Genomic DNA, 27448 nt, shown 5'->3' with positions numbered 1-27448 from the left:
TGGTACTGGTGGTACGGAGATCTAACATTCCAACGTATCCTCAACGGTTCATATGATATCTTACAAAAAGGTTACTTCTCATAGTTTTCCCACAAAAGTCCAGCAACACATGTCAATTTCCTCTCAATTTCCTCTCGTGCATACAGACTTTTCCAAATTAATTTCCGCCTTCACAGTAAACAACTTGGTTAGGTTCAGGCAACAAAACTACATGGTTAAGTTTACAAAACGATCGATGTTTGGGTTAAAATAACTCTGAAAGTGACGTTACTTTAGTACGGAAGTGACGTGACAGATGAATCACATTGACTTCTGGTTTCACACTGGGCACGAACAGCAGTCTGGTGAAGGACCGGTTTTTGTTTGACCCACCATGCCTGAAATACAACGTATTAATTGTTGTAGGTATGAACGCTGTATGAGAACAGGCTGGATTTTCACAACTGCATGAATGTATATGTGGTTCTAGTGCAGACCGAAATGATACTTCAAATACATTTTAAAGCCAAAGGCTCTCTAAGCTTGAAAACACTAAATCTGTTTTTATTCTACCTAATATTGCTATGTCTCGTCTTTGCCTTGGGCTTGTTGGATTGACTTTAGGCTGTATTCTGTCAGTGCTAGCAGCATTGTAGTTAGCTTAGCATGTTAATTACTTTAGCTAATTACGTAAAGTTCCTCCTCATTTTTCTTGCGTTTTTCGACGAAAGGCTAGCAACATTACGTTTACGTTTAGGAAAACATCGTCTTTTGGGTTTAAATAACTACAGAGGTGCTGGTACTGAAGTATGCAAGTTACGTGACAAATAAATCAACGTTGACTTCTCATTTCACACAGGAAACGAACAGCGGTCTCCTGGCTGAAAGATGGCTGTTTCTTGGACCCATCCACCTGTCTGGGCTTTGTGGTCTTTATACTTCCTTGTCAAGATTACGTGGATAACATATGATATAATTTTGTGTGATATCTACCAATTTTGGCCCAGTCTCATTCCCATTGTGTCAAATACCAACGTTTTGTCACGGCCCTTGGCATCTGATTCCAACGCACCAAAGCACCCTTTAGTGTCTGTATGAGGCTTTCAACTAACTCCAATGTAAACCCATCCACCTCATCATTAGACGGTCGGAACAACTGACTTAGCTTAAAGAGCCAAAAAGTCTGCTATGGAGGAGGTCGGGGTGGAGGGTTGGGTCAAAGAAACATGGGCTTTCAGTCAGGAGACCGCTGGTCATGTCCAATGTGAAACCAAAAGTCAACGTTGTGATGTAAAAAGAATAATTGCTTTCCATAACGAGCATCCCAAACCACAATCTTTTCCTAAGCCTACCCAAGCACTTTTGTTGCATAAACCTAACCAAGTAAACCCCAAAACAAAGTAAACCTATGTTGGGGGTATATTGTGAAAAGACACAAGGCATGTTAAGAACTATAACTGTCCCTGACACGTCCAAAACTGACGCAAGAAAGGAACCTAGACCGTTGTTAGTTTGAAGCCAGTCCACTGACCAAGCGTCAGCACTTGACGTTTTGGGAGTGGGAATGTCTTTTTGGGATACAAACAGCAAATTATGAAGTCATTTGTAAACTAGATGTAGTAGGAATATAAAGTAGTTTCATGTTTTAGAGGTTACTACTTGCTCTGTCAAGGATTGTTTCACACTTTGGTGCACAGGAAGTCAATGGCAAAGCCCTCAATAACACCTTTTCCCACTTGTTCAAAGCATTTGAAAGTGCTTGAGACAAAATAAGGAGTATTTACCTCCTCACATTTCTCACTGATGTGACACCAAAGGAGGGTGAAGTCTGACGACTGCACACTGATGGCCTGCAGCAGACAACCAAAACAGCCTGTTCAACTGACAACGTGTACGTCTGTGTATGTTAGTCTACAACATGACCACATATGTGTATATGGGTGTGTGTGTGTGTGGGGGGGGGGGGCTTGAGCTAAGGGGCTCTGTGGAGTCCATACAACGCAGGTTCCCTTCGGTGGCTGCCGTTTTCCTGTTACTAAACAAACAGGATGAACACTCACTTATCTCTGCGTCTCCGTACCTCAAACTGTTATTTCAGACCTGATGGAGAGAGACTTTATTAACTTCTGTCAGTCTCAAATACAGCACCTCCAGGTTCCTTTTCTATTCAACCAGGAAAGGTACACATCAGTTTGGATCATCACCTTTTGGTCTCCAAAAAATGTCTGTTTGGTTGTACTTAGCTCCACCCTCTCCTGTCGAAAAGCAAGATTGTGATGTCCAAAAACCAAGATGGTGACAACCAAAAAACAAATGGTGACAGCCAAAAACCATGGTGGCGACGGCCAAAAACCAATATGGCAGTGGCCAAAAACCAATATGGCAGTGGCCAGAAACCAAGATGGTGACAGCAAAAAGCCAAGATGGTGACAGCAAAAAACCAAGATGGTGACGGCCAAAAAACAAGATGGTAACGGCCAAAATCCATGAAGGAGAAGGCCAAAAAACAAGATGGCGACGGCCAAAATGCTGACCAATTGGTGACATCATGGTACCTACATCCACTTCATATATGCATTTATCACAGACTGGTTCTTACTTAAAATCTCAGTGTTTCAACCAGCTTATGCTCTGCTCTTGTACACCAGTCACTCCTTTTGTGTCAGTCAGTCTGTGAGTTGATGTGGCGTTCTTTTTGTGACTACCTAAAATATGGAGTTATGACTTTTTAACACGTCATGCTTAACCATTTCTGTTTACTGTTGTAGTTTTTAACGGGATGAGTAAACAGCTATTCATTTACACATCAACATATTTGTGCCAAAGTTTCCCATATACGTATTGTGAAATTCCAGATATTTTTAAATTAATTTGATGCACAAATGATTCCAATATCCTAACTTTGTATTTATAGTTTTATCCTTCACTCTATTCAGGTATGATAACAGTTTATGCAGTAACTACGAATCGTTGCATGCCGTTAAGAAACTAGCTAAATTAGCAGTGGGCAAGTGCACAGTCCATGTTGAACACATTTTATTCATTAGACTACTCCACCTCGTCGCCAGACTCTAATTTGGCCAGAGGTTAGGGAAAGCTCATCTTGCATAGAGAGGAAAGCTGATGGAGCTGGCGCCAGTGAGTTTCAGGTCAATTTTTTTTCTGTAATTATTCTTTAAAATGTTGAACCTCTGGAAGAACCTGTATAACATGCATGTGAGCATATAGTGATAGCCATTAGCCTGTTGTAGAGAAAGATGTGGTGACTTTTACTTAAAGGTGACCAAGGTGTTTTGTCAGACATAAGACCAACATATATGGGATGAAACCATGTATAAGATTTTATCACGGATCGTGATACAAAATTACAAAAAAATACAATAAATTTGAGGGTGTTGAATTTCCATTTCTGTGAGTAGGCCTAACCATGAATATCCTTAGATGACTGACTTGAAAAAAGCGGGTAGAGAAGTGAAAAAGAGAGCCTGTTTTTAAAAAAACAGGAATTATCACGTAAGAAAACAGACTCCTTTAATTATGCTGGAGGACCTTATGATTTATGAGGACCTTATTTAGGATTGTTTTTTTGTTTTTTTTACTTAAAAAAAAAAGAGCTGTGATGCAATACAACATATTTGTTTCTTAACGAAATGTAAGGTATATGGGATTACCACTGCATGTTAGAATTTAACTATTTTTTTAATTTTAATTATTTTTGACCTGGACGATCTGTCCCATACTGACTCGTTAAGCTGCCATCAGACGAATATACAACAATATGGGCTCCACAGTTTAGGCTGAGCCTCTGATGGACCGTGGCAGCCTCGGCCACTGGGGTCATTCGGCCTGTGGAGGGTGTGCGCTGCTTGGAGGGAGGAGAAATCAATACGTGTCTCCTTTTGAAGCAAGAGATCTTTTTCTTTTTTCTTTGTTTTCTCCTGAAAACCCCATAAGGACACTGGAGCCACTAAGATAGAAATGGTCGCTCGATAATTTAGAGTTTGAAAAGATGTCACTGCCAGTGTTACTGCCAGGCCTGACACATAGCCTACTGTCCACAAACCTTCACGTGGAAATCTGAATACTTGCATAATATTAATTTATACAAACAATTTAGCAAGTATAACAAAAGTATATATTTAGTTTTACCACTGCAGATAGTTATGTTCAGTTTCAACGAAACTATATAAATATATTGAATATTCAACATCACACTCCACTAATAATTTAATTTATATTCATCTATTATTCATTTATTGTTCTTTTTTTTTCAAGAGAAACCTCTGGCTGTATTCCATTGCCATCTGATTATAAATAACACAGCATCGTCCCAAATAAAATCTATACGCACAGCCCTGCGCTGCATTACTCCACTATTGCGTTTCAGCTCGTTAATGTAGCCGCCGTTTTCCAGTCCCTAATGTTCATTATTGGTCCACGTCCAAACGGTCATGATGCGCTTTAATGTGCGTATAGGCTATACCGGCGTGCATTGAAATTTGATGCCGGTCAATTGGCCAATGAGAACGGCTCGAGGCGTATCAAATATTAATACTGTAATGCCCTAGCGTTAAGTAATTATGTCCCAGTGGCTTTTAGAGGGAAGGGGAGAAAAATAAATGGGCCACATGGTTACATTTTTTCATTTAATTGTTGTGGAGTTGGTGGAACCGGCGGAATAATCATTAATAAAGCGCTGTTACGAAACAAAATGCCGCTCGTTATTTATGATCTACGATTAAACAGAGTTGCAGCCATTTATTATTGCGGAATGAACACCCCTCTAATTTAAACCCGCTGTAGCCTATATATAGTCAGTGATCGTCTCGGATTCATTAATAGTTGTAATGAGTGCAGCCGAATATCAATGACCAATCATTTATTTGTAGTATTAAAATCCCACTTTAATTTAGGGATTTTGGCTACTTTTAGTCCTGGTAAAAGGAAAGACTATATATATATATATATATATATATATATATGTGTGTGTGTGTGTGTGTATCAGCAGCAGCAGCTCCCACAGAAACAAATGAGAACGAATCCGCGTTTGCAGCCATGTCATCACTCTGAACATGAATTAATAATGACGCCGGCTCCATAACAATAAATGAGTCGCCCGCATTACACATCAATCATCTTTCAGTGATTTATACCCTACAATTTGAACCCGTTGGGGTCAATTTATTAGGTTGCGCGAAATTCTGCAGAATGAATCGAAAAACAGAAACATTTTTGAAATTGACTTGAAATGATAAACTATAAAGTAGACGGTCTTTATTTGCTTCAACTGAATTATGTTAATGATGTTCTGTGGGACGTTTGGAGGCTTTCCAATGAGCTAAATTAATGGACTGACTACAAGACAACGGGCCCTTCAGCTCTGTGTACCCTCCTGCCTTATAAGAGCGATATCTTATTTCATTTTTATTTATTTATTCATTTAGATTTTTATTTTCATCTTTACTTTTTTATCTTTATTTATTTTATTTTATTTCCTTTTATTTTCTATTTATGAATTATTATTATTGTAGGGAATCATGAATGGAAACACTGTGCAGCGTGTTGCTGCAATCATTAGGAGCACGGTTATAAAATAAAAAATAAAAACATAAGTGTGAAGCATGCTTGTCCATTGTGTTGTTGATCTTGTCCAGCTGTTAAACACTGTTTTGTGAAGTGTGCCTTAAAGCCTCCGTAGAGCTCACACAGTCTTTAGCCAATCGAGTTTCCGGCCCTAAAATTGGGTCTTAATCTCGCGCTGTCTATTTGGCACTGTGATTGATGTCCTCGCGCGGTAGAAGAAGGGGGGGGGGCAGGGGGAAAACAGTCCAGCCTCGGTTCTCGTGCCTTCACACACACAGACGGACGTACACACGTGCGCCCACACTCAGCCTACAGATAACGACCGGAGCTCGAGCGGAAGGAGCCCAGTATACGTAAAAGAGTCCAGGGGAGCGGCGCGTGGAGCGAACTCTGTTCCTCGCGCCGGAGCTGGAGGGGCTCGCGGAAGGCCATGGACCACATAGGGATACTGGGGGCGCATCTGCAGCAGCACACGCACGTAGAGCCCATCAGCTTCGGAATTGACCAGATCCTCAGCAACGTGGAGCAGAGCTGCATGCTGGGCGCGAGGATGCACGAGCCGGACTACGGACATGGGGCCTACAACTGCGGCGCAAGCAACGGAGTGAACAGCGGCGGAAGCGGCGGTGGCGGCGGCTACACATACGGCAACGCCGGATACAATGGCACCGGCAGCTCGTGCGGGATGGCCTCCCTCGGGGGAGCTTATCACATGAACATAGGCGTGAATGCGAACGGGACTAACGTTAGCTCCGCCGGGGTCATCCGGGTCCCCGCGCACCGGCCTCTAAACTGCGGAAACTCCTCTGGGCTGCCGGTGAGCGGGAACATCAACAACCTGAACGCGCTCACGTTCCCCTGGATGGAGAGCAACCGGCGTTACACCAAAGACCGGTTCACAGGTAGCCATATAATGTAATAGGCCTACATAGGCCTACACATAACATAGTATAATATGACATGTGTCAAAGTCAGTCCAATAAATTAAAAAATACAATACAATACGATATAAAAAATAAAATTAAAATATATCAAATTAAAAATATATACCTACTGTATAATGTTATATATAGGATTATTTAAAATACAAAACAATATGTTTAGAAAATACAACTGCAGCTGCAGCCTTTTGTTGTAAATGTTCTTTAGCAAAGCCGATATTACTAATGACCTATTATAATTAAATTATAGCCCATAATAAATTATGTGTGTATCTCAATTTGCTTGCGTGTTAGTGAATCAGTGATTAATGACTCAATATAAGTCAGTCATTTATTTGAGGTCGATGAAGACTCACACATGTTCTACATCAATTGGAAATCTAAGGGAGCCCGTGTCACGTTGCATAATTGTTTGGTTTTTCTTAACTTAAAAATAATAAGTTGGAAAAAAACGTGAAAAGGTTATTTCCTAAGTTGTTGTTTTCTCCATAGTTAACTTGTATTGTTTATTGCTGCTTTATTTATTGCTTTTCAGTACAAAAAAGAAACAACCGTTATATTAAGAAACTCAACATAAACCAAACTGCTATTATGTTTATAATTTTACTGAAATCGGTTATGTTTAAAGTCATTAAAATGTATGATAATAAATGAGTTTGATAGGATTTAATGAGTGAGGGAACACTTGTTCCTTGTCAGCAGTACTACAGTATCACTGTAAGATATTGTAGACTGAACTCTATCTTGAATATTAGTATTATTACTAATTTAATGTATAGACTGCCAGTATTCTTTCAGGGTGTTATTTGACACGTGGTATTTTGTGTGTGTGTAAATAATGTTCTGGAGACAGTGTGCTGTGAAATCTGTCTCTTTATTACTTTGAAAGCTTAAACTGATACAGTGTCAAATGTAAGCCCTTTCTGACTTGACTGGCTTGTGTTGACGTAGTAATAATCAAAGTAATAAATTATTGTGATCAATTATTTCATAAAACATTTGCCTGTATGCAGAAAACAGGTTCTCCACTTTGATCAGACCTATGCCGTGGGTTAAATATATATACATATATAAACACAAGTTCTGTTGAAGTTTTTCGGTTATGGATTTAATAAATAATGTTATAATATAAGAAATAAGCCTAAATAATAGAATACAATGAAAAAAACACACAAAGGTTTTATGGTAATTTAAAAAAAATATAAAATTGAATTTTAAAACAGAAACCGTTGTAAATTAAATTACAGGACATGGCTGTGCTGTAAACACTATTTAACACAAGGTCTGTCAGCGCTCTCTCACTCATTTTCTGTCTGGTTGACCTAAATACCATGCTTTGACCTGTCCTGTCTTGTCCTGTTCTGACTATACTGCCCTCACCTGTCCTGTCCTCCTGTCATTTCCTTCCCTGTTCTGTTCTGTCTTATACTGTCCTGTTCTCTACTGTCCTTTCCTGACTTTTACTGTCCTGACACTACCTGACTAACCTTACCTTTCCTTCCCTGTCTTCTGTCCTGAATTGTACTGTCCTTTCCTGTCCTGTGCTGTGCTGTCTGGACTTATACTGTCCTGACTTGTATTGTCCGTTTCTGTCCTCCTGTCCTGACTTGTACTGCCCTGTGCTGTCCTGTCCTGACTTGTACTGTCCTGATTTGACCTGACTTGCACTATCCTCTCCTGCGCCATCCTCCCCGTCCTGACTTGTCCCGTTCTCTCCTTTCTCGTCCCCGTCCTCCCATCCCGCCTAGTATCCCTCTCACCCCTCACTGTGACGCGTCGCGTAGGTCACCCCTACCAAAACAGGACGCCCCCGAAGAAGAAGAAGCCCCGGACGTCCTTTACGCGGCTGCAGATCTGCGAGCTGGAGAAGCGCTTCCACCGGCAGAAGTACCTGGCTTCGGCAGAGAGGGCCGCCCTCGCCAAAGCCCTGAAGATGACCGACGCCCAGGTCAAAACCTGGTTCCAAAACAGACGCACCAAATGGAGGTGAGGTTTGTTTTTTTAAAGCTTTTACCAATGCATTCTATACTGAGCAGATGCCTAAAGAGGCTCTGCATTCTGGAGGCCCGGTTGGCTCCTATAAGGGGCCCTCTCGTTTTAACGGGGCTCCAGGAGGTCCCTTTAGTCCCTGTTCAGACTGTTTTCATCGTACGCTTACTTCCCACCAATGTGGTTTTCTGATTTCTGATTTGTGCCCTTACAGTTCAATGCACTTTCACACACAGTCTTAAAACAGCAAATAAACAAATATTCACTTAGCTGCCACTTAATTAGCTAAAGCTAATGCAGTCTAATGAAACATCCCTTCAATTACTCCTCATTCATGAGGCTTCTTATGTTCATTTTAAACTTTCTGTTATTTAGTCCACCCTGGTTGATATAAATGTGGTGGACAAAATACTAGAAACACCTGATTTATTGCAGGAGTGTTGTAGACTGCATGAGTTTTAGCTAGCTGTATATGCAACAATGGTCTGAACTCTGACTGTATAGAATTCTTCAAATGGACATTTGCTGAATGTTAGGAAGAGACTGGTCCACACACACAATAAAATGGAGTAAATACAATGTCAGTTAGAGCAATAAAGGCTCAAATAGCTCCACACGTTTCTGAGAGGCAGAAAGAAAACACAGTGCTGGTTTTTAAAAAAGGAAGACAAATTGCTCACTTAACTCTTATTTCCTGCAAATCATTCGTCAAAAAGGAATGTGCTGGTTAGTAAAACAATAAAATGTGTTTTTCATGCTCTTGTCAATTTTGAGATTCAGGGTTATTTATCTTTCATTACATGTCTTCTTTCAGACTAATGGAAAGAAAACATCCAAAATACACATTTAGGTGTTTATTTTACTACTTTGTGTCTGTACATTTCCCCTAAATCCACCAAAAGTTACCAAACACTGCCTCATTTGCATATTTAAATATAAAATGTCTGATAGCATACAAAAAAATAATTGCCTTTATGTAGGTAATCAACTGTGGAAGTTTCATAGTGATATCTATTAGTTTTTAGCCCATTCACCTGTATTCATTTTTACAATACATATCTTTCAAGGCTGTTTTCTCCAAATACCTTTTCGCTCATACTCTACCAAAACGTTCCCTATTCATTCCTATCAATATTCTGAAGGTTTTCACAGAGGAGTTTGTTCATATGTCGTACTAAACGTACTAAAATCCGCACACATTTAATAATAATACCTATTCAAAGTTAATACCTAATTTGCATATTCAATCTTACATTTCCAGAAGACCTGTAAAACAAGAAATACTTGTCTCAATGTAAATAATCACCTGGGGAAGTCTAATGGCGATATCTATTATTTAATTATTTGTTTACCTGCAGTGTCTCCCCTTATAATCCTAAATGGATTCAGCATATTCAATAAAACAAATGTTGAAGTGCAAAATGACATTCTGGTATAGTAAAAGGTATAAACGAGTCTTCTTAAAAAGACTGCAATTTTACTTTTCTTCTTTTGTGCACATAAACATACCCAGGGCACTCAATAAGAATCTAGGAAAATGTTAACAAACAGATGTCTGTTTTTTGATTTATTTACTTTCTAAGAATTATGAGAGATGGAGTGACTGATTTTGAAAATATTACAGTATTTATCCTCTGTTCTCTTGAACTGATATCCACTTGCAGCGGTGTGCAAGATCCTGCCCCTGCAGTGCACGCTATTATGACGGACCCTACACACGCACACACGCACACACACACACACACACACACACACCATCGTATTGTCATGTCACATGATCAGTTGGAGACTTGAAATTAGCAACATCAACATACCTAGCAATCATCATTGCATATGACAAACAAGAATCAAAGAAGTGAAGAAATTATTCTTTTTTTTCGTATTTTACTCGTAGTTTTTATAGTTTATCATTTTGTTGTAGATTGCTATTGACTATTTAACAAAAAAAATGGCCGCAGGTTTGCCTTTTAAGGGAATATACAGCAAATGGTACCCATTCATACAGTTTTGTCTCTTCGCACATTATGAAATGTCGAATTTTTACAGTTTTGATTTCGAAACAAACGACGCCTGTCTTTTGATATTTTTTATTTTCGATGACAATGATAATGCTATGGAAATTGTAATAACTAAATTCACGGACTATGAAAATCATTCATTCTGTGCACTGCACCGTCAAACTGAAATAAACTAATCGGATAATCGGTTAGTTAATTAACCATAACATGAGAACACTAGGCCTACAGAGATAACAGTGAGTCCACTATATAGGCTATGAGGTTGTTATAATATTCGGATTAATATACATTATATTCGGCTTGTGTCGGTCCGGTGTGTGAACGGCTCCGCGGTGTTTCCCTGTCGCTGTTCGCAGGCGGCAGACTGCGGAGGAGCGCGAGGCGGAGCGGCAGCAGGCCAACCGGATCCTCATGCAGCTGCAGCAGGAGACTTTTCAGAAGACCATCAACCAGCCGCTGACCCCGGACCCGCTGTGCCTGCAGAACAGCTCGCTGTTTGCCTTGCAGAACCTGCAGCCGTGGTCTGAGAACACCGGTAAGATCAGTAGCGTGTCGGCTTGCGAGTAGAGCTGCACGTCATCCGCCGGTATGCGGCAGAGACACGCGCCGCGGGGCCCGCTGAGGTGCCCCCGCGCAGTGGAGACCCGATCTTGGCTTTCGGGTTATCTTTCTGCTCTTATCACACATACACTGGTGCTGCAGCTAACAACAGCTTCAGCAACAGCTTCAGACGGGGTCCATCAGCACCACCCATCTAAGGTCCACAGTCTGATCTGGATCCCATAAGAGGTCTTTAGCCCTGTAGACTGACATTTTTTGGAAATATTTCGGAGTCATCGTGATGAACAATATACAGTACTCCATAAAAGTGCAACAAAAAAAGGCCCCGAGAGGACCAGGACAGACTGGCATCAGTGAGTTGTTGTATCATAGTTGACCTATAAGGGACTTGATGTTTCATAAACAGCATATTTTCATATTTGTGTACATCAGCGTCAGTCTGTGTTTATCCGCCATGTTTATGTCCTTTTTTTTACTTAACTGCAAAATAACAGCACTTGTTTTTAGCACCTTTGTATATGAATTCAAACACAATCTATCAGAAATGCAAGAAGGAACTCCATGAGATGATTTACAGCAATGGACCAGGATATCCATCTATTTGACTCTTTTTTAATAATTTAGGGAGAAATGGGCCACAAGCTTCAGATTAAAATACAAATCATATTAAAAGACACATTTGACCACAGTTGAATACATTTCACATTCCTATTTTTTTACAAACTGTATTTTCCTATGTTGTGTGGAAGCAAATCTCAGACCTGTGAGCTGAGACTAAACACAAACAAAGACCAGTGGTGTGTGCGTGTGCGTGTATGCTTCAAACGATTGCATTCATACTGATGACAATAATATATTTTAGACACTGAAATTAATTTAGTTCTCCCTACATTCAAAGTCTATCTAGCATTTTCAGCCATATGTTACTTAGATTTTTTTGGAAAATACATTTTTTATCAAATGCTTATTTCCATGCCGCATATAGTCACTCTTGAGTAAACCTAAAGGCGAAAAAATTGTTCCTTGTTTTCACTGTTAGTTTTTCACTTACTGATGTTTTCCTATGTTTTTGATCATCTGGCACAAAACACAACTATAAACATGACACATTATACATATCTTACAATAATGACAATAAGCAAGATGTGTCCAGTCTTGAAGTTGCAACACAAGGCAGCTTTGTGTTCATATTTAGAAAACAACAGAGTAAAACAGCCATTGGTGAGAAACACCGGGACGCAAAACCAATATAAACAGACAACACCAAGGCTGGTTGACTGCAGGTTCCCACATTTTACAACTTTATTTAGAAACGTGGAAGTATGCAGCAGTAAAGTACAATAATGACTGGCTTGATAAGAAAACCTGCAACAACAAATTATTATGCCGATAATCATCAAAACATGCTTAAAGGAACAGTCTGTAGCATTTAGGGATTTATTGTCAGGAATGGAATATAATAATGATTTCACATAAGAATGGTGTTTTCGTTACCTTAGAATGAGCCGTTTATATCTACATATACGGAGCTGGTCCTCTTCACGGAGTCCGCCGTGTTTCTACAGTATAGCCCAGAACGGACAAACCAAACATCGGCTGTAGTTGGGGCCATTTGCGTTTTTCGGCCACTCACAACCTCACCGTTGGTGGCGCCAAATCATACACACAGTCCCTTTAAAACTCCTAAAATAGCACTAAAACATACCGGAATCACTTTAGTATATATTTTGTTAAAATAACAAATAATTGTATTGTACCACAGACAAATCATTTTTTTTTGTGAAAACCATTGTTAATAACCTAGTCTCACTCCCAGGGTGTCAAATATCGATGCTCGGTCAGTGGCCCGCAGTGTTTTAATACCCTCATACGAGACCCTTTAGAGTCTGTATGATACATACCAGGCTTTCAACTGAATAGTGTAAACTCGCCTGCCTCACTATTAGATGCTCAGAGGAACTGACGTAGTGTTAAGTGTGAGAAGTCCTCTAAGGGTGGGTGTGACAACCAAATCCAGGACTTTCACTCAAGAGACCTCTGTTCGTGTCCCATGTGAAACCCAAAGCTGAGTGATTTTTACTGCCCACATTATGTCACATGACATTATGTTCATGTGATGAAACGCCCGAGTTGCACAATATTCTACATACCGAGCTTACGTTGCAATCGTATTATTTTAAGCCATATCATGTTTTTTTTCTAACCCTAAGTGGTTTTGTTGCCTAAACCCAACGCCACCGTTTTCACAACATTAACCACGTGCACAACGTTAACTGCACGAACCAGAGAAATATGAGTTGAGATGAGATCATGTTGCTCTTTAGTTAAGAACAAACTATGTCAAATAAAGGTCCTCCTGCATTAATAAAGGATAATTAAACAGTAACATTGTGTGAGTCTGTTCTTTCTTATGTGATAATTCCTGTATTTAAGTGTGAGGAAATTCACGATTATCCCGTTAATTGAAATCCACCACCATCAACTCTGCTTTTTATTATGATCTGCAATATAATTCTGTATTGTACCATCATATCATAATTGGCATTTTCTGGAAACCAAGAGATACATTGAATGTGGATGTTTCAAAACCATAAATACGTTTCATGTCAGCCTTGTATCATGCTTACAAAACCACACAATGGCACGTGGGTAACGTTGTGAAACGATTGGCTAGGTTTAGGCAACAAAACTACTGTCATGGTTTGTGTTATAATGGTAACGTAACAGGTAACAGCGTAACGTGACACAACATGACGCAAAAATGTGACGTAACAACATAACAAGTGTAAATTAATAACCACCTTAGCAGACTTTCTCATGAAATGTTACGTAACAGGCGTAAAGTCAACATTTTATTTTGGTTTCACACAAACAGTGGAGGAGTAAAACGTCCTGTTTGTTTGACCCATCCACCACCACCACCACTCATTAGAGTTTCTCGCTTGTTATACTCATTATTATACCATGTAACTTTCCGCCACTCGATATACTACATCACTTGCTCTGACCGAATGCACAAGCGTCCACATTCAATGTGTCCATGGTTTTCAGAAATGTACAATACACAATATCTCCTGGGCTGTGACATGCTTCTAATGCGTCTCTAATGTTGATGTGTTGATGTGAACCAACTCAGATTTTTTGGCTCATTTTACAAATGCTGCTCATATGTTCGGAAATTCCCATACGATGTGAATGTGAACGTGAATCCAACTTTTTCAAGTAATCTAACCATCCCATTCATCACAAACTGGTCTGTGGCTGTGGATGGCTGAAAAAGTGGCATTTTGAAGTGCAAAAGCACTGGTGAGGAAAGATGACAAGAAACAGGTCATTCTGCAGGAGAGTCAGCTCCCAGATATATAAGGAGTGTGTGTGTGTGGGGGGGGGGGATGTTTCAGTTTTGAATGTGACAACGGTTTCCGTTTCCCTTTTCTTTCCAAAAAAAATTCAGGAGGATGAATGCTGTACACAACAATGTTTTCCTTTGTTGCTTTCTTACTCGTTACATTTTGATGCATATCTATAAACATTCTCTGATGAAAAAAATATAGAAACTTGTTTTTTGCCCAAACACTTTTTAGGTGTGTATTGGAGTTGGCAGTGCATGCTGAGCCAGCTGTTTGGCAGTGTGTGTGTGTGTGTGTGTGTGTGTGTAGTGTGTGACGTGACATTCTCCAGGACTGCTTTCTAAAAGGTTGAAGAGGAATTCAAAGGAGAATTTCATCATCCACTCAGAAATATCTGGACTAAGCCACTGGAGTTGAGCTAGGCTGAAACCTCCTGGAATTCCTCTCACACACACACACATGGTTTCACCCTGGGGAGAAAAAGTGGTCACTCACCAGAGCTGATAAAGATGAAGCAACTTGAGAAAAATATATACCACTCTGCATGGTACATATTTTTTGTTATAGTTCTTTCCCTCTCAGTATTTGACACAGTGTGTTTACATGAACATGACAAACTGTTCATGATTGTTTTTTGGACTATCCTGTTTATATGTTTATACATAAACACTATATCCCGTTTTCAGAAATCAGGATAAGCCCTTATCCTGTTTATGAGAAACCCGAAACTGTAGAAAGCTGTAGCTGTACTACATGCAACCAGGATGCTGTTGCATGTAATATATATTTATACATGTGTACCTTATGTAAGAAGTGGACGTAGTCGTCGTGACGTCACCCATTGGTTTTTGGACTGCCATTTTGAAGCCTCGAGTTAGGCATTTTGGCCATCGCCATCTTGGATTTTGCAACCAGAGAATGACAGTGACCATATATTGACTGGAAGAGTGACACTGTGATAGAGACGGCATATATACGGCTCTGGTAGCATTGACACCCTGTCAATCACAGTAAGCACGCCCTAAAACACACTCTGCTTTATGGTCTATTTTGCACTAAATGGGACCATACTTTACTAAACATCATGCAGTATTGAAGAAGTCTTGAAGCTATTGGTTGATAAACTTATTTTTACAATTTTTACTGAGGTAATAAATCCAGTGAGTAGGGTAATTTTCTCATTAACTTCTATACAATCTGACTTCTTTTTGCAACCAGAGTTGGGTGCACACCTGCAGCACACCGTGTTCTGGAATTTGTAACTTTATTAGCGAGTAAACTCATTTTATTTAAGTGGAAACACACTTTTCCCCCCTCACTAAATAGTAAGCTCAAGCAGATCCTAAATCACATCAAACAAACTTGGAGGGATTAGATTTGCACATACAGACCCAAGTGGGCTAAATCCTTTGCCAAGACCTGGAAGCCATATATTGAATATCTGAATAAGGCTACCATTTGGATATTGATAAACTGATCCAAGTCATCAATCAGGTTTGGTGTGAAACCATAAATGTCTTTTTTCATTCCTCCAAATCACGTATTATAATATAAGTACATGCAGAGTTTCTATATATGAAGCTATGTCTACTGAAGTTCAGTCAGTAAAGCTTTAAAAAATATAAAACATCATAACAATGGGACCGATATTTTTACACTGTATTTAGGGATTTATCTCCACCTACTGGCGTCGAATATACATTACATCCACTGCCTTGTCGACATTTTCCGTCGCTAGGTGATGATGACATTGAGCGCGACACACAACGACAACAACATAGCGCTAGTTGTGTAAGCGTCCGAGGAGGACAGCAGAAAGAAAGGTCTCTGCAGACATGTCTCTTCTGCGATTATGTGCTCCGGCCAGCAAACTTGTACTGTCCAAGAGTTTATTTACCGAGTCCGTCTTTACAGGTCAGTGTGTGTGTGTGCGTGCTATTAGCTAATGTAGCCTCTTTTCTTGTGAGTCAAACGCTAGTTACATTTACAAACCTGCTGTTTTAACATGTTCGTGTTTTATACGCCCTACAGCGTGTTACAGAATGACTACCTAATGGTTAATGTTGTGCCATAATGCTAAACATGGATATTCATCAAAGTAACGTTAGCAAAGGGCATATCATAGCTGGGCCATAGTGTTAGTCTTTTACCGGGGGCACTGTTCCTACGTTGTGCCGCTGGCTGCCGACTACTGAGCCATCTTTTATTCTGAAATCCCCGCCATCCGTGTGGTCTCCCGTGTGTCTCGAGCAGGTTTTTCCCGTGCAGCTAGCGGAGCAGTGAAGGACAAGGAGCCGCTGAAGAAAGCGAAAACTCCGCAGGGTCGGTTTGACGGCCCCGAGGGGGCGAGCCAAGCTGCTCTGCAAAGTGAGAACCAAGAAGGGGGAACTTTTCTGTCTTTTTAATTAAGGCTAAAACTAAGACCCAAAAAACAGAGAATATCAAACAAAACAAATTGTAAAAGGGCGAGAACAAATAAACAGTATTTCTGTGGGATTTGTATTTTCTTCCAATAAATAAATAAAAACAATTCCAATGATTGAGATTAAGTGTGTTAAGTAATGATAAGCAACCGCTGCAGTTCTTCTTTTACTGTGAATGGACACAATCATGGAATTCCTCTATTTATCTCATTGCTGCCTGTTTAATAGACAAAAACATCATGAAGAATGTTACTAAAACTGGCATTTCTTACAAATTACAGCTTGTTAAAGGTTGTATTGACAATGGGGAAACTAAATGTGTCAAACTAAAAGTGTATTGTCCAATTCACATTTCAATAAAATAATGTTGGTTAGCCTGCTGGCATCGGCCACGACAGACAGATCAGTTGTTGTTAGTGGACCTTGAATCCCATATCAGTGTAATCAGTGGCGGGCCGTGTATTTTATAACCTGGGCCTTCAGTGCTGTCCTACTACAGTTGAACCACCTCCTAATAACCTCATTATGACGCCAGCATGACGGGATGCTGCGTCATTAACGGGCAATGCATATAGTCAAAATCAATGTAATTAACACAATGACAAGAACCAGTCACATATATTTATATGACAACAAAGCAGGTAGAATAACATAAAACCCAAATAACGCGATTCAACAGGCCTCTGCACATTCCAGCAAAACTGATGCTAAAACATGCATTCCGCCACACACTCAAGGGCACGGGCCATTCAAATATTATTCACATCAGAGAGAACAATATTAACCATATCATAAAAATGACACAATTAACAAAAGAATGAACACAGTAGTAACGCTACTGCAGATGTTTAAAAAAAAAATACACTTACCAAAGCTGCTGTTCACTATTTAAAGACAAAGTCCATCCTCCTTTCTTTGATTACAAAGAGTTTACTGCCACAGTTGTACAGTACATTGTTTCAGTTCCAGCAAGAGGTCCTTCTCGATTCATGGCACTGATGGACTGATGACAGTCGAGCCTCCCCAGTTGTATTTCTTGGATACGTTTTAATGCGTTTGAGGGCTGAAAATGTCCGCTCGACAGAGGCAGCAGATATTGGGATTGTCACCGCCAAACATGCCAAAAATGTAATGTCAAGTAAAAACTTATTACATATCTTTAAACTTTAACTCTTACTACTACAAAGTTCTGCTAGCTAGCTTCACAACAGTCACGCTAGCCCACTGACCAATTAAGCAGCACGTTAACGCTGACATACTTGTAGGCCAGCTAGAAGCTCTGGCATGTCAAAGAATACGCCCAACATGTCAAACTAAAAATCTGATTGGTTGAAGACGATGACAATCAACAATATCGTCCTCATTTACTTAAACTGCGAAGGGTAATTGTAATGCTGAAGGCCTCTGGGCAGATTTTTTTTACTTAGACACAGCATAGGGGCAAAATATGATTGGATAAAAGCTCGACTTAAAACAAGCTGTGCCCACCACTGGTGTAAATGTAATAAAATGTGTATTTGCCTGCATGTGTTTATGAAGAATCTGATCATAATGCCTCATTATATACACACAAGGTTCACATTGTCCCATAGATAAACACAAACTGATTATTTTTACAGTAAATACACTCAGTTGCCAGTTATTTAGGTACACCAAGCTAAAACAAATAAATCCCCTCGTGATACTTCTAATGTTCATATCTGGTTGAAACTGTTTTAGATGCTGTAGTTTGCGTAAGCAGTTGTGGGAGGAAAATCATCCTCACTAAAGCAGCATATTTTCAAGCTGAACCGTTCTCTTGTCGTTCTCCAGAGTTCCCCGATGACGTGAACCCCGCAACCAAGGAGAAGGGGGGTCCTCGGGGACCAGAGCCCACCCGGTATGGAGACTGGGAGAGGAAGGGCCGCTGCGTCGACTTCTAGTTCCGCACACATAAAAACATCATACCTATGTTATGGAGATGTATATTTTAAACCGTCGCCTGTTCACTCAAGTGTAAGATCAGGTGAGAATGAGGTTTGAACTGTTTCTGATTGTGACTGTATTAATACTAACAGGGAACACGTAGAACTGTCAGCAGACTAATGGACATCTTAACGAAGTAGATCCTGGCAATGTTTAAATTATTTTAAAAATGACAAACATTTGAAGCTCCAAGACATGTTTTGCACATTGATTGTGTTTGACCATGTGAGGTTACCAAAGGAATGTATCAAATACAACAATAAGTTAAAACCAGACATCTGTTTGTTTTTTTCCAGAATACTAATACTTTCAAAGACACAAATCCTTTTATTAATAAGTTACAGGTTTGTTTTTGCCATTGCCAAGACACAAAACAACTTGTACTTGTCGAACAATCATTGAAACATTTAACTCCTGTAGCAGTGGTATGCTAAACCATAAGCGCATTATCTCTTTTATTTAGCAAATAACTACACTCGGTTATCTAAATTTGACACATTCAAAACTAAAGGCCTGTGTGTGTGTGTGTTGTTCGCTAAACACCCCTAATGAAATACCGTCACATAATTACCAATGAACTGCACCCAGAATGCACCTGGGAAATCACCTGTAACCAATTGGATCGCTTAGAAATCAGAGCTTGTGTCTGATACTGTAATGAGTATTGACAATAAACAAATATTTCTGTTCTTCCTTTTCCATTTGTGTTCATAGTCTATATTTACAGTATGCTACAAATGAAAATTACTCTAGATAATAGCTTTTTATACTTTGCACATCAGTGTGCAGGTGGCGTGTGGCAAGAGCTATTTATTTAGTGTGTGTGAGTTGTGACGCAAATATTCCACATTTATGAGTTTATATAGTTTTGAGATGTGCAAGAGATGTAAGATAGTTAGTGTTTTGCATATATGTTCTTGTTTTTTGTGTGTGTAGGGGGCCTTAGTTTCAGAAATTGTGTTTTAACAATTGTTGGGGGGGGGGGGCTGCAATATATGAAGATGTATATGCACTTCTTATTTTGTCCGCTAAACAGCAGCATAGAGCCACATCCGCCTGCTGCTGTTTGAAATTGGATTTGTGTTGCCTTCAAATGCTATCAGCAATATTGTAATTCTGTGTATTTTCACCCCGCAAAGCAATACAAGTTGTATGAATGGCGCGCTTATGCAGTCAGGGTTTCAATGCGAAGAAAAAGCACGAGTCTCTTCGTACGGTCCCTGTCATACATGCTAAATGTGCTTGCCGCTCGGTTCTAACACTCGTCTTTCTAATAAAGAAGGGTCACGTGTAGCAAATGTAACATGTAGAGTACGTGTCGGGTGTAACTAAATCTCAAGAATACAAAAGTCATGACATAAATGCCTGACAAGACGGAGTTGGAGGAAAAGCACATGAAGGCAGCACGAAGGACGAGGAAGGGGCGGGGTAAGGCTTCAGCAACAAAGCGGCTGTGAAGCTTCAACAATCGGACGCTCCTAGCTAAGCTAACGGTGTTAAATGTTGTAAGTACCCGCCATTTGTATTGTTCTGACACCGAAGCAGGGCTGTAGCTGCTGCTTGAGCGGGTTGTCAGTCAGCCTGCATGGGTTTTCGTCAAGTATCAAACGTTAATATGATTGGTCTGACAATTCCAAGTGTCAAACACTTAGAGATTTTATGAAAAGGAAGCTCGGCTTGGTGCATCAAAGGGATACCGAATTTAAGAGAAGATTCCATAGAATAATGAAAGGGCTAAAGTTTGATTCCATTGGTTATGAGCGTTTGTTGATAAGCAAACACCCATCCAATTACAAGACTTTTGTCAGTAAGTTTTTAATAGGTGTTGCACAATTTTTTTCAATCCTTGCAACGATAAGGATGCATATCGTTGCTGCTGGTTATGTTTTCGGTTTGGTTCGTTTTTCAGCAGACTTGCTTAACAAATACTGGGCACATTTGCGTGAAACTTTTGGTGTAAGGGGGTGTAGCGTGGGGTCGAGAGGGAACCCGTTACATTCAGGAGCGGGTTAGTATCGGCGCTTTCCGAGTGCCCACTCGCTATTCCAAATAAACGAGTTTTTGTCAACGTTACACTGTCGGCTCTGAAGGACTACAAGGGCTCCTCGCTTTGTGTAGGTCACTTGTGTTTGGTGTAACTGCTTTGTTGCCATGGTCTCTCCGACCACTGTCCCCTGTGTTTGACATATTATTAAGTGTGAGGCTCAAACATAAACGAATATCTAATGAGATGTACAGTGTTTGGGGCATCATGGGTAATGTGCTTCTGGTTGCCTGTTATTTTCTTGGAATGGATACATTTGCTGTTGCGAGGATATCCGATATGTATCTAACTTTATATCTTTCTCTGGCAATTTGCGGTCAAAGCAACTCATAGTTCCAGTACTTTTAGACTGGAGTATTTAAAGGACACTATTTAGACCTTCATGTTGGGGAAATAAAACACTTTTTCAGGTCTGTAATAATGTGTTAGGGTTTTATTAATAAAATAAATGGATTCATTTATTAATCCATGTAAGACAGTTTGTAATCTGGTACTAACTATAGGAACTAAGTATGAATACTGTAATGGCTACAGTATATATCCCCCTGAAAGAAGGTGACCTCAGCATCATTTTAAAGCTGCAGTTGGTAACTTTTATGAAAATAACTTTTCATCTTATTTGCTCAAACGGTCACTATATCCCAGTGGCTGGCCGTGCATTTTATACCTGGGCCTTCACTGCTGTCCTGCAGCTGAAACACCTCATTATGACGCCACAGCTACGGTTATTATTTATTTATTATTATTGTTAGTAATAATATTGATGGTAGCAGTAATAGCAGTAGCAGTAATAATAGTAGCAACAGCAAAAGTTGTAGTAGTAGCAGTAGTAGTAGTAGTAATACTAAAAATATTAGCAGTAGTAGTTGTCGCAGTATTAGTAAGAGCATTAATTATTTCAACAAAAAAGCCTAATTTTGAGCTTAATGTTTAAATACAGTTAATCCATGGGGCTTTTGTTTTGCTTTCATAATTTCCCATGGCAAAACGTCAGTCGTATAAACTTCAAATTCAGGCTGCACGATATGAGCAAAAACATACGATAACATTAAATACCACCATAACGATGTTATTTGCGATAAATAACCAGGTATTTAAGCGTCTGCCTTTCTGTTGCTTTTCGGTACGTGCTAATACAAAAAAATGCTTGTTGAATTAAAAGAATTAAAGGAAATTATTTCCAACATTCTTTTATTTAACAAACTGAACTCAGACAGGTAGTCTCCCATTTCTGTATTTTCAGTAATGTTTTTGCGATTCATTTCAGCTTTCAGCATTCCAACGCATTTTCAGCAGGAAATGCATTTTGTAGTTGTATTTGAACATCAATGTTTTTTTTGCTCCGACCCATATGTGTCTGTTGCGCTGTTGTGAGTAGATTCAGATTACTATTCTTGTTTTTGATTAGATCTCCTGATTTAAATCCGATCACATGAACTGTATCTTTGTCTTTTGAGATCGGTCACTGTGTCGGATTAGGGCGACCATGAAGTCCTAAATTCTTGCCGGGACTTGTGTGATAAACATGGCAGACTACCCAACCCAGCATGCCATCTTTCACAACCCCTGTGAGGCACACACAAAGCATCAGTGACATGATTTTAGAATACAAATTGAGTTCATGCTCGTTTTAATGTCGACAAAAGTCTCATAACAACGTGGTGTCAGTGCGCTCCGTTGCACATTAGTGTATGAGATCATGTTCATTTTATTTTCCAATTCATATATTTTTAATTATATTTATTTTTTGTAGCTTTTTATATAATTTTGTAACTTCCATCTGGTGATCCTTATGTAAACATGTCCAAACATTCAAATTTTGGTCGAAGTACTATTTTTAATGTCAAAATGCTATTTTACGAAGGGACCATTACTGTTTTTGTCAATGCAGTCTGCAGCTTTGCAGAGAGCAAAATAAGGGCCTTAGTTCCCCGTCTATAAGGGCAGTCTGACAGCAAGGTAAAGCGGTGAAAATATTCTAAATATAGCGTACGCTTAAACTGACAGAATGTTTTTTTAGGTGGCTTATATTAATTTTTCTGCTGCTCCCGTCCTCAGCTGCTTTACCTCGCCATCAGACAGCCCCTTCTGGCGGAAGCCGTTGTATCACTCTCTTAAAGGCCACCAGAATCCATTAACAGAAACAATCATTTTACCTTGCAGAACACATACTCCACAGAAATCCAAACTAACCCTTTAAGTTATTTCCGAATTCAGCACAGCTATAGCGTTGGCTTTTACACTATTCACAAACCTCTTGATTAGCTTTTTGCTGACACCTGAGTGGGTGTTTCATTTGACAAACCTGTAAAAGAATGCTGATGGAGTCGAATTTTAAATTCTTAGTAATTTTTGTATTTTTTATGGTTTAATGAATTAATTCAATAATTAGCTAAATCTTCTATTAAGTCCTGTTTCTGATGTTCTGCAGTAATGTATGGAAAACAGAAACATTTTGGTATCATATCAGCACTAATTTGGACAGCTGAGCCAGCACCTTTTTCTACAAAACATTACTAGCGTGAACCATAGTCTCTTGAGTTCTCGATGTGATGGTCCGTGGCTCTTGCTGCTCCACCACTGTGGACGGACAGTCACTCTTCCTCGTTGGTGCAGTGAGTGTGGGCAGGTCTGAGCATGCAGTCTTAATGAGATCGGTCAGGTGAGGAGCGAGCGTATCATTTCACTGCCTGGATCCGGCTGCTTAGTGATCTCACAGCAACAGGTAGAGACATTTCACTCTCTAAGCAACTGTGTGTGTGTGTGTGTGTGTGTGTGTGTGTGTGTGTGTGTGTGTGTGTGTGTGTGTGTGTGTGTGTGTGTGTGTGTGTGTGTGTGTGTGTGTGTGTGTGTGTGTGTGTGTGTGTGTGTGTGTGTGTGTGTGTGCGTGCTCTCCTCTCAGATATGTGTTTATCCATAACCAATGTTTACAAGGAGTGCGTTATTGATATGATACACACTAAGCAGCACATTTTACATTAGTAACAATAGAGGAGCATTTAGCTGCTTTAGAGCCAGATATTTGAGCAGCTGAAACCAAATAATTTGTTCCCTGGGTCTTAAATTGACAATCCTTATTAAGATTTTGGTTCTGGTTGATTTCAAATTTCTATTTGAGTAAAAAATAAAATTGAATGAGAAATTAAATTAGCTACTAACATGCTATTTTTCAGATTTTAGTTTGATTTGATAAGGGACAGAGCACAGTATAAAAATGCAAGATGTAAATGTGCCGAAGTTATCAAAAAGTGCTAGGCAGGTAACAAAAACAGAGACAATATAGCTGACAAAACAATATATATGGTCGATGGACTGTACTTGTATAGCGCTTTTCTAGTCTTTTACTCAAAGTGCTTTAACGCTACATGTCACCATTCACACCTGTTCCTACCCTGATGGCAGGGGCTACCATTCAAGGTTCATTTATACACATTCATACACAGCAGGCACAGCTTGCGGGATCAATTTTGGGATAAGTGTCTTGCTCACACATCGACATGGACTAGCGCAGCCGGGGATAGAACCTCTGATTGAAGGCCCCCCCTGCTCTACCACTGAGGATATATATAATTCTAAAATACCAAATATGCAATACACAAGTAAACAGGAAAAATACATTGTGCTACAAGTTAAGATAAAAGCAATTACAGTTCTGGTTTGCCTTAAGCACTTGTTTGAGATGGGTCTCAAAAGTACCCAGTAGCCCATTCCAGTATTTACTCCCTTTTACTGACAGCACAGTTTGTCTAAATGTGCTGCGTATATGTGCCACCTCAAACTTAGTTTATACTCGGCGTAGTGAAGCCGGCGGCGAGGCACGAGCGCTAGAAAATGACGTGATCACGGCTGGCGCGTGGGGCACGTAGGCTCCAAGCCGTCGCAGTGCTTTGGTCGTGCACTTCAGAAGTTTTGTAACTTGCCGCGCGATCACGTGACTGTCACAAATAGTTCACTGATAAAAGCACTATTTACATTTCTAGGAATTATACAAAGAAGGCCTATTCACTTTTAAAAGCTTTAGCAACAGGAGGTCTTAAAATCTTAATTTGAGTTTATATTTTGCAGCTAAATCAAATTGTTTACAGGATATTTGTTTGTTTCTTTATAATTATTTTTATACTTTTTAATACTAAATACTAATGTATTCACAGAGTTTGTGCAAAGGTAATAAAGTAGTCCATGAATGTGAGTTATGACTTTACAGTTAATTACATTCCCTGCTTGGCATTGTAGAGGTTGATTTATGGCTTTTTACCGGTTACACCTACAGTATGGGCATATCTCTGGGTTTAACTCGTTGTCTTTTTGATTCTTCACGGTTCATTTTGTTTGTACGCCCTCTGGTATTTTAGAGACTAATGCGGCGCAGACAGCATAAACGCCTCCGTTCATGCTTGGAGGTTGCGCGCCGTCTGTGGAGGCTCACGCTTTGTCTCTAAGCACGAGTATAAACAAAGCTTCACAGTCCCCTCTCGTGGTGCCTTGGTGCCAATGCCACGGGCGGCCCTCTGTGAATTAATTTAGAGGCGGTGGAGCAATCCTACGCAAAGCCTTATACATAAATCAATCATATTTAAGAATTTTAGATTTTGTCCATTGTTCCATTATGTGTGTGTATAACATGGAAAAATAACAAAAAATTGCATTTTTTTCCCCCAGAATGTTGCCACAGTTCGAAACACTGCAAATATATACATATTGCAATATCAGTGGGCCATAGGCTCAATTGCATCATGTTACCTCCTTCAGCGAACAAAGACAATTATTTAAATTGTTGAGATTGTCACTTTAAAGACACAGATATGGGCCGGGTGTGTGTGTGTGCGCTTTTAGACCTGTGCAGAACTTCAGTCTGTAAATAGGCAACTGTTTTCCAACTTTATATGGAGATAATATGTCATGTTGTGTTTTCAGCCTGCTCTGGTGCCCCCAAGTGGCCATAAAATTAACGTTTCTCATCTTTATGTACTGCGCTTGTTCCCCGTTCCATTACAGTTCTCCTGTGTGTGCCTCAACTCAGCAACATGACGGTTGTTCTTGAGAAGACGCCAGATAAAAAACTGCGCCACAAGCTTGCAGTTCCTTCAAGGTGCACGAATGAAACCAAAACAAATTAAATAACGTTTCAATGATGCAAAGCAGAACATTTGTACCTTTCTGTTCTGAAAGTTACGGAATTGTTCTATTCCCTTTAGTTGACAGGACCTTTCTACATTTTACTTTGTCCGATGGAAGCCAAGGCACACAGCCCGAGGTGGAAGATGCCTCTCACAGAGTTTAAACCTGGCAGGAGATGGCCAAGTCCGACTACCAAAGACGGGGGAAGAGGCGAGACGGAGAGAGTGAGGGACGGAGGAGAATTGCACAAAAGTGTCACTATGGCTCCCACGTCCAGGTATCTGACCGGCAGACAGTACGTAACGAGAAAGCCTTTGTTCTCTGCAGAACAACACGCATCTATCTTAAAGAAGACACATCAACAGATGCACACAGAGAAGGTGAGGAGGATTTATTTACTCATTATATTTTATTGATTTCTCTTTTCTTTAAAAGTGGAGGGGTGTAATATTTGTGAAAAAACCTTTATTTATTCTCTGAGATTATAAAGTAAGAGATTTACGAGAAAAAACTTGGATATTCTCTGAGATTGAAGTGGTACATTTTCGAAAGAAATTTAATAGAAAAATGTGAACGTTCTCCAAGTTTATAAAGTCAGAAATTAACAAGAAAAATAAAACCTAAACATCTAACAAAAAGTTCTGAAATTAGTGTTTGGTAGATTATTTCTATTGTAACAATGCTTCATGGCAATAAATTGTATACCGTTGGAAAGCCTGTATATTTACCTTTTAAATGGTGCCCGATTTGTGAGGATCATGCATTTCTGGGATGAGCAGCACAGCTGAGTATGTGGGTTGCGCCCATGAAAAATTTACCAAATCTTCTCTGCCTGAACATGTGGAGGAACGTTATGTTCAGCGATGAGTCGAAATTCTGCCTAAGGAAGTTGGATCGTAGGGTCAAAGTGTGGAGAAGACGGGGAGAACGCTATGCTGATTGCTGCACCGATAGAGTAACACCTTTTGTGGAGGCAGTGTGATGGTGTGGGGCGGCATCTCCATCACTGGAAAAACGAGGCTTGTCTTCATTAGAGGCAATCTCAATGCAGAGAGATATCGAGATGAGATTCTGCAACCAGTGGCAATCCCATTTCTCCACAGTCTGGGACTGAACTCCATTCTCTAAGTCTCTAAGATGACAACGCTCACCCCCACAGAGCAGGGTTTATCAGAGACTACCTCCAGAATTTGGGAGTAGAGAGGATGGAATGGTCCTGACCTCAACCCAATTAAACACTTGTGGGATCAGCTTGGGCGTACTGTTCGTGCCAGAGTGACCAACACAACCACGTTGGCTGACTTGCGACAAATCTTGCTTGAGGAGTGGAATGCCATCCCACAGCAGTGTGTGAGCAGGCTGGTGACCAGCATGAGGAGGAGGTGCTAGGCTGTTGTGGCTGTGTATGGTTCTTCCACACACTACTGAGGCTCCTGACTGTTTGTTAAATGAATAAATTGTAAAATTGCCAATATGT

The 27448-nt window shown here is 39.9% G+C and overlaps 3 protein-coding genes across 5 annotated transcripts in view; all 3 read left to right on the top strand.

The window, feature by feature from the left end:
* Positions 1–5672: 5672 nt before the first annotated feature.
* Positions 5673–11077, top strand: tlx1 (T cell leukemia homeobox 1). The gene is made up of 3 exons (XM_076077208.1): positions 5673–6464; positions 8252–8489; positions 10867–11077. The coding sequence occupies exons 1-3, from the start codon at positions 5993–5995 to the stop codon at positions 11075–11077; spliced, it is 921 nt and encodes a 306-aa protein (XP_075933323.1). The 5' UTR covers positions 5673–5992.
* A 5084-nt stretch (positions 11078–16161) lies between these two features.
* sdhaf4 (succinate dehydrogenase complex assembly factor 4) lies at positions 16162–19508 on the top strand. Its single transcript, XM_076077141.1, has 3 exons — positions 16162–16335; positions 16675–16788; positions 18657–19508. The coding sequence occupies exons 1-3, from the start codon at positions 16257–16259 to the stop codon at positions 18764–18766; spliced, it is 303 nt and encodes a 100-aa protein (XP_075933256.1). The 5' UTR covers positions 16162–16256; the 3' UTR covers positions 18767–19508.
* A 670-nt stretch (positions 19509–20178) lies between these two features.
* cep68 (centrosomal protein 68) overlaps positions 20179–27448 on the top strand; it is a 30782-nt gene continuing 23512 nt past the window's right edge. For 2 of the 3 annotated variants that reach the window (XM_076077429.1, XM_076077428.1), the window contains exons 1-3: positions 20179–20314; positions 25849–25942; positions 26049–26351. In XM_076077429.1, the coding sequence (XP_075933544.1) occupies positions 26082–26351 (270 nt within the window). In that variant the 5' untranslated portion in view covers positions 20179–20314; positions 25849–25942; positions 26049–26081. The remainder of the gene's footprint in view (positions 20315–25848; positions 25943–26048; positions 26352–27448) is intronic. The other variant, XM_076077430.1, reaches the window with a different exon arrangement.

The sequence above is a fragment of the Anarhichas minor genome, unplaced genomic scaffold (genome assembly GCF_050575085.1).
Source record: "Anarhichas minor isolate MPS153535 unplaced genomic scaffold, ASM5057508v1 ptg000058l, whole genome shotgun sequence".
NCBI classification, from domain to species: domain Eukaryota; kingdom Metazoa; phylum Chordata; class Actinopteri; order Perciformes; family Anarhichadidae; genus Anarhichas; species Anarhichas minor.
This window is presented reverse-complemented; position numbering and strand designations above follow the sequence as displayed.

Coding starts and splice junctions, on each gene's coding strand:
- tlx1 (XM_076077208.1), top strand. CDS start 5,993: ATGGACCACATAGGGATACTGGGGGCGCATCTGCAGCAGCACACGCAC. Junction 6,465..8,251: donor CACCAAAGACCGGTTCACAG/GTAGCCATATAA, acceptor CATCCCGCCTAG/TATCCCTCTCACCCCTCACT. Junction 8,490..10,866: donor AACAGACGCACCAAATGGAG/GTGAGGTTTGTT, acceptor CGCTGTTCGCAG/GCGGCAGACTGCGGAGGAGC.
- sdhaf4 (XM_076077141.1), top strand. CDS start 16,257: ATGTCTCTTCTGCGATTATGTGCTCCGGCCAGCAAACTTGTACTGTCC. Junction 16,336..16,674: donor TACCGAGTCCGTCTTTACAG/GTCAGTGTGTGT, acceptor TGTCTCGAGCAG/GTTTTTCCCGTGCAGCTAGC. Junction 16,789..18,656: donor GAGCCAAGCTGCTCTGCAAA/GTGAGAACCAAG, acceptor GTCGTTCTCCAG/AGTTCCCCGATGACGTGAAC.